Source organism: Lampris incognitus, chromosome 3, assembly GCF_029633865.1.
Source record: "Lampris incognitus isolate fLamInc1 chromosome 3, fLamInc1.hap2, whole genome shotgun sequence".
Lineage (NCBI taxonomy): Eukaryota > Metazoa > Chordata > Actinopteri > Lampriformes > Lampridae > Lampris > Lampris incognitus.
In genome coordinates this window covers 65,205,895-65,212,933 of record NC_079213.1, presented here as the reverse complement: position 1 = coordinate 65,212,933, position 7,039 = coordinate 65,205,895, and the positions used below count along the sequence as shown (strand labels likewise).

The window sequence follows — 7,039 nt, the reverse complement described above, 5'->3', positions numbered from 1 at the left end:
GATTTGTAGATGAAATTCAGATTTGTGGGGGCAGTGTTATCAATCTAGAGTTTCTCCATTCTCCGTCTCATCCCTCACAAAGTCACCTGAACGCACTGGACCGACAAATGCAATAATGGCCACACTCACACAAACCCCAAAGGTCTAAAAAAAACTGAGTAGTAGACACTTATGTCCTGTCGGACTTGAACCTAGTTTTTTGGCACTTACTTGCGTTGTTGTCCCCTGACTAGATCCTTACTTGTGTTGTATTAACACTCAGATGTTTGTCGCTTTGGATAAAAGCATCTGCTAGATGAAATTGTAACATTGTAACAGTTGTAACAATAAGTAACTGGTCAACTGTCCAAAGTAACGGGGAGTGCAGGAGAGAGGTGAAGAAGAGAGTGCAGGCAGGGTGGAGTGGGTGGAGAAGAGTGTCAGGAGTGATTTGTGACAGAAGGGTACCAGCATGAGTTAAAGGGAAGGTTTACAAGATGTTAGTGAGAGCTATGTTATATGGTTTGGAGACAATGGCACTGATGAAAAGACAGGAGGAGGAGCTGGAGGTGGCAGAGTTGAAGATGATAAGATTTTCACTAGGAGTGACGAAGGACAGGATTAGGAATGATTATATTAGAGGGACCACTCAAGTTGGACGGTTTGGAGACAAAGCAAGAGCGTCAAGATTGAGATGGTTTGGACATGTGTGGAGGAGAGATACTGGGTATATTGGAAGAAGGATGCTGAATATGGAGCTGCCAGGGAAGAGGAGAAGAGGAAAGGCAAAGAGGAGGTTTATGGATGTGGTGAGCGAGGACATGCAGGTGGCTGATGTGACAGAGGAAGATGCAGAGGACAGGAAGAGCTGGAAACGGTGATCCGCTGTGGCGACCCCTAACAGGAGCAGCCGAAAGTAGTAGTAGTAGTAGTAGTAGTAGTAGTAGTAACAATTGTAACATTGTAACTGTAGTGACATTACTTTTTCAATCTCTCGCTAACTTATTTTGTAATCACTGAACCAGCCTAAACTACACAAAACACAGTAATGGTGTTTTGTGTAGTTTGGGGTGACATGGTGACATTTTGTGTATATGCGTAATGAAAATAGTTACCCATAACTTCCCTGTGTTCACTGCCTTATTGTCAAAGCCTCGGGACACTGAGAACAAACGAGTCGGTGGTTTATTCTGCAGTCAATTATTGGGCAAGTGGGTCGTGATGGACATGACTCGGTTTATTGGTAGAGAATTCAGTGTGGATTAAACTTTAAAGGAACTTTATCTTCTTTTTTTTTTAGTTGGTGGATTCAAAACTGTGTTCTTCCTCATTTTCCCGCTCTTCCTCTCCGTAGTTCTCCTGGATCCTCCATTGAATGTGACCCTACACCACACGGGCCAGCCGGGACAGTTGAGGGCAACATGTCACGTGGCTGAAGAATGGAAAAGCAACCTTTATTATAGGATTCGATACTCCTCTGCAAGTCTGGCCGAGAAGGAAGAACAGGTACGCTTAAAGTAAAAAGTACAAGCATCAGTCCACCCAGTGGTTCCTATTTATGAAAGAAAACAAAAACTGTGAATTTGTGAATTGGTTGGTTGGTTGGTTGGTTGGTTGGTTGGTTGGGTGGGTGGGTGGTTGGTTGGTTGTTTGGGTGGGTGATTGGTTGTTTGGGTGGGTGGGTGGATGGTTGGTTGTTTGGTTGGTTGGTTGGGTGGGTGATTGGTTGTTTGGTTGGTTGGGTGGATTGTTGGTTGGTTGATTAAGTAAGTGACTGGCTGGTCTGTTGGTTGATGATGAATTGAGAAACCAGTGTTTCAATCTGATTGATTGATTGATTGATTGATGGACTGAGAACCAGGGTTTTGGGATTATTCATGTATCTGCCGGGCCTATGTCACCGACTACAATGAACAACAACGTATAAAATAATCATATTGTAACATGCTGTTACGATCTCAAACAGGTGGAGGGGAACCACAGATTCATATCTTTGGTACCAGGTGAGGTGGTTCAGCTTCAGATGAGTGTCAAACATGGTTTCACTGAAAATGCAGGACACTGGAGCCACTGGTCCAATCCTGCATTTGCAATGGTTCCTCAAAGTGCAGGTGTGTATTCATGAGTGAAAAGACTTGAGATGGACAGAGAGAGAAGTGTGTTAGTGTGTGTGTTTGTGCATGTTTACTATTTGTGTACGTATATGGCGTATGAGTTTTTGTGTGGGGGGGGGGTTCGCTATGAAGCTGGAAACCAAAGGTGTGTTGATGAATATTGCGTGTAAAGTGTGTGGTAGGAATGACAGATGGGTTCAAGGTGGCGTGGGATTAAATCAAGGATCGGCTCTGAGCCCTTTCTTGTTTACAATGGTAATGGACAGGTTGATGGATGAGATCAGGCAGGAGTCTCCGTGGACTATGATGTTTGCGGATGACATTGTGATCTGTAGCGAGAGAGTAAGGTGCAGGTTAAGGAGAGCCTGGAGAGGTGGAGGTATGCACTGGAGAGAAGAGGAATGAAAGTCAGTAGGAGCAAGACAGAATACATATGTGTGAATGAGAGGGAGGACATTGGAATGGTGAGGATGCAAGGAGTGGAGGTGATGAAGGTGGATGAGTTTAAATACTTGGGGTCAACTGTCCAAAGTAACGAGGGGTGCAGAAGAGAGATGAAGAAGAGAGTGCAGGTAGGGTGGAGTGGGTGGAGAAGTGTCAGGTGTGATGTGCGACAGAAGGGTACCAGCAAGAGTTAAAGGGAAGGTTTACAAGATGGTTGTGAGACCAGCTATGTTATATGGTTTGGAGACAGTGGCACTGACAAAAAGACAGGAGGTGGAGCTGGAGGTGGCAGAGTTGAAGATGCTAAGATTTTCACTGGGAGTGACGAAGAAGGACAGGATTAGGAATGATTATATTAGAGGGACAGCTCAGGTTGGACGGTTTGGAGACAAAGCAAGAGAGGCAAGATTGAGATGGCTTGGACATGTGTGGAGGAGAAATGCTGGATATATTGGGAGAAGGATGCTGAATATGGAGCTGCCAGGGAAGAGGAGAAGAGGAAGGCCAAAGAGGAGGTTTATGGATGTGGTGAGGGAGGACATGCAGGTGGTTGGTGTGACAGAGGAAATGCAGAGGACAGGAGGAGAGGGAAACGTTTGCTCCTTAGTGGCAACCCCTAATGGCAGCAGCCGAAAGTAGTAGTAGTAGTGGTAGTAGTAGTAGTAGTTTGTGGGGGGTAATTATAGGACCCCAATGAAGAGCCAATGAAGAGAGGCATTGTGACAATAGATTAGATGCATCAGAACGGGGGCCCAGCATCCCAGAACTCCTAGCAGCACCGCTGTGAAGGAATGGGGTTAACGTATGCCTGTCTGTGGATGCATGTGAACAGATCATAATACTTTCCCTCTGGGACTCTGGGGCTGCTCTCCGTCAGCGCATTAAGCAGTTTGTTTTCTTCGTCAGATGATATTTCACTGCAGTGCTTCACCGCTGACCTGCAAAATATCACCTGCCAGTGGAATGAAGGCACTTATGAGGACTTGACCTACAAACTCTTCTACAAGATCAATTTCAGGTATCTATACAGTACTAAATAACGGGGCCGTGCCTATAGTCCCCGGGTCCTATAGGACCCTTTCGAGAAAAAAAAGGGTCCCATATTCCCCGTTTTCCCCTAAAAAGGTCCTATAATCCCGGTGGCAATAGACACCGGAGAACATAGAACCCTCTTTTGGAAAAAGGGTCCTATATTCCCCGCTGTTTCCAGGGAAACATAGGACCTTTTTCCAAATAAAGGGTCCTATATTCCCCGCTATTGCCAATCGAGGAACAAACCAGGGAACTTAGAACCCTTTTTGCAAATTATTTCCTTAACGGGTCCAAAATAATAAAAACTGGGGTCATGGCTGAGTTGTAGGCTACGACAATCTATTCCTCCGCTGATTAAATTAGGCCGTATTACCATTGTTGGCTGTTGTATATCGCAGGCCACCTTGAGTGCGTATCCAAATTCGGCCTAGAGGAGGCTGTAATTTGCTTTATTGTTATTTCTTACCAATATTTACTGCAGTAGGCCTAGTTAGTTGGCTCTCCGGCTCAGCATGGACAGTCGGCAATCAACGCAAGTTTGTCTTGCAGTAGGCCCACCTACCAGTATAACCTAGCCATTTCCACCTTCGCTCAAAGTTCAATTTGCACAGCACTGGACACTTCTGCCACTTTCTTGTTACTTTGCCAACCGACTTTGCAGTTCGCTTTCCATATTAAATCACTTGGCAGACTTTCTTTCAAAAAGACTTTAATGATGAACTTTTTAGGCAGAGAACTTAGACCAGGACTTGGAATTTAGGACCAGAACAAAGTATCCATCAACGGGGGCCGCCTACCTTACACAATAGGCTAATTGCCTAATAATAATAATATGTGCTTCTCAAAAAACTAAAGGCCTGTGGAGGTGCTAAACCAAAAACATGAATCAAAGACGAACATCAAAGGATGTAAGGTAACATTCACCAAATGGTAAAAAAATAACAGAGGCAGTCCTCTATTTCACCATTTTATTGTTTGGCATCAGTCATTAAGGTTTCTGAAGAAGACCACCCGGCCAAGTTAATGACTGATGCCAAACAATGAAATGGTAAAATAGAGAATTGTGTCGTTTTTTTTTCATTTGATGAGTGCTACCTTACATCCTTTGATGTTCTTCTTTAATAATAATAATAATAATAATAGTAATATTAATAATATCAATAATAATAATAAATAATAATAATAAATATTATTATTATTATTAATAATAATAACAGCCTAATAATAATAATAATAATAATAATGGTAAATAATAATAATAATAACAACAGCCTAATAATAATGATAATAATAATAATAGCCTAATTATAAAAGGGCTTGACTGAAATGGAAGTAGCATCCACTCACTTGTGCCCTTGGAAGTTCTGTTTCCAGCGCATTGATAAGCGCCTGTTCAAAGTCGCATATGACATTTGAGGTGCCCAGTGGTGCTGCGTAATCCTCCTGGTTTCCCGTTTGATGCAATCGAGCACCTGCCGGTAGTGCCCAATTGCGCGCTGGCCCATCAGCGCATGCACCAGAGGGATAACGAAGCCATGCATGTTTCCAAGTACTGTAAAAACTTGACTGAAGGGGCGGGGGCCCGTTCTGAACGTTGCATCCATATAAACGGTTCCACAGCCTCGCAGCTTCCTGATGTTTCCCTCTGTGGCAAAAACAGCGATAGCCCACTCGTTGTCTTGGTGCAGGAGGAACTGTTCCCTGTCCCATGTTTCAGCCCATGCACCTTCGATGACGACATCCTCAAGTGTAGCTGGAATCGGGGGCATGACTGCTGCGCGTGCTCTGGCCATAACAGTCCTTACAGACTGGAATCCTTGTGGTGGTGGTCTGTCGCCGCCACCCTGGATTTGACGTTGCCGACGCTGCAGGACCCTTTGCGCATTATAGATCCTTCTGATTGGGACTGTTGGCTCCCTCGCAACTTCTGCAATCACCCCCTGTCGGAATTCTGCACGGTGCACCATTTCTCCGTCAGGGGGATGCACGTGTTCCCCAACATCGTGCACAATAATGTTAGCATCCACGTCCTCCACTTCAAATCTATTTGTGATCAGTGGCACTCTACAGTTCCACCTCCAGCACCTCCATCTAATGGTGTCTTGATTGGTGCGGTGCTTCTGATATCTGAAGTTCTCATGTACCAACACTTTGCCCCCTCGATCACCATCCATAACTATCGCCATTGTTTGTCTTCTTGTAGGCTAGTAAGCACATGACAGTGAGTCCACGAGTTATCACCGATAACAACCGATTGTTGCAAATTGTTGCAAATTGGTGGGCGGTTTTGATCATGTGGTTTAGAACGCCAGGAAACTTGCGTGCAGATGACCACACATCCACGACAAGTTTTAAATATTTCCAAACTCGAAATCATGTGTGCATTTGGCTATTTATAAATTATTTTTCGAGCAATATGTGTTTTGTGATTCAGCTTTAGCGTTGTTGATTAGCCTTTCATTCATATTTTGTCAAAAAGGCGTATTCATTAGCCTAGGCCTATGTCCGGTTATTTCTGTAGCATACAGCATCTTAGAATCTTAAGAGACCAGGCAGATATTGTTATTATTTTATTGTTATTACCATGCTATATTAGCCTACTTTATAATTATAAATATTTCAATTATCCAATTTTTAGCATTTCTAATATAAGGCTATATTGTTATTATTATTATCATCATCATCATCATCATCATTATTATTATTATTATTATTATTACAATTATGATGCTTAAAGGGCCTTACTGAGCAGATGGTTTCTATCTAATATCTGTCAGATGCTTTTCCCAATAAGCTGGTGTGGTTATGATGGGAACGACGGCTTTCTAGGGAACATAGAAGAAGTGGGTCGGAATTGGCCTATTGTCGGTATCAGCCAGCTTACGCAGGAGTCTATCCCAGGTACAATGCGCTAGACCTCTGGGAGATGGACTGCTGAGGACGGAACACAACACCTATCCTCAGCTCCCAGCACTTCTCGCACAATGTGCTACTCATACGCTGAGTTGGCGGCACCCGGGATCGAACTCACGACCTTGCCCAAAGAACATAGGCTTACTATATTACATTCAGACACAGACGAGCCAGCTCACCTACTGCGGGCGGATTGTCCGGGCGAAATGTTGATAATGTTGAGCGACGTTGAGTTTATTGTCAAATCACATTTCGGTACCATCAACATCCTCTGCCAATCGTAACACCCATATCTTCCCCTCATGAAGATTTGACCAATCAGTTCAGAGGCAGGCGAGGGATGTTGATGCGGGCGTTGAGGTGAACATACAACGCGTAGCCTATACGATCGACAGTCTCAATTCGTTCGAGCTGTCAAATATATAAATCCAGTTTTCATAACGGTGAGTATTATCTTCCCCTCATGAACTGAACATCCAACGCGAAGCCTATACGATCGACAGTCTCAATTTGTTCGAGCTGTCAAATATATAAATCCAGTTTGCCGTAGCATTGAA

The 7,039-nt window shown here is 43.9% G+C and overlaps 1 protein-coding gene across 1 annotated transcript in view; it reads left to right on the top strand.

The window, feature by feature from the left end:
- Positions 1–7,039, top strand: part of mpl (MPL proto-oncogene, thrombopoietin receptor) — a 33,395-nt gene that overhangs the window by 4,910 nt on the left and 21,446 nt on the right. Inside the window, exons 4-6 of the mRNA XM_056276768.1 lie at positions 1,334–1,485; positions 1,946–2,090; positions 3,444–3,566. Coding sequence (XP_056132743.1) covers positions 1,334–1,485; positions 1,946–2,090; positions 3,444–3,566 — 420 coding nt within the window. The remainder of the gene's footprint in view (positions 1–1,333; positions 1,486–1,945; positions 2,091–3,443; positions 3,567–7,039) is intronic.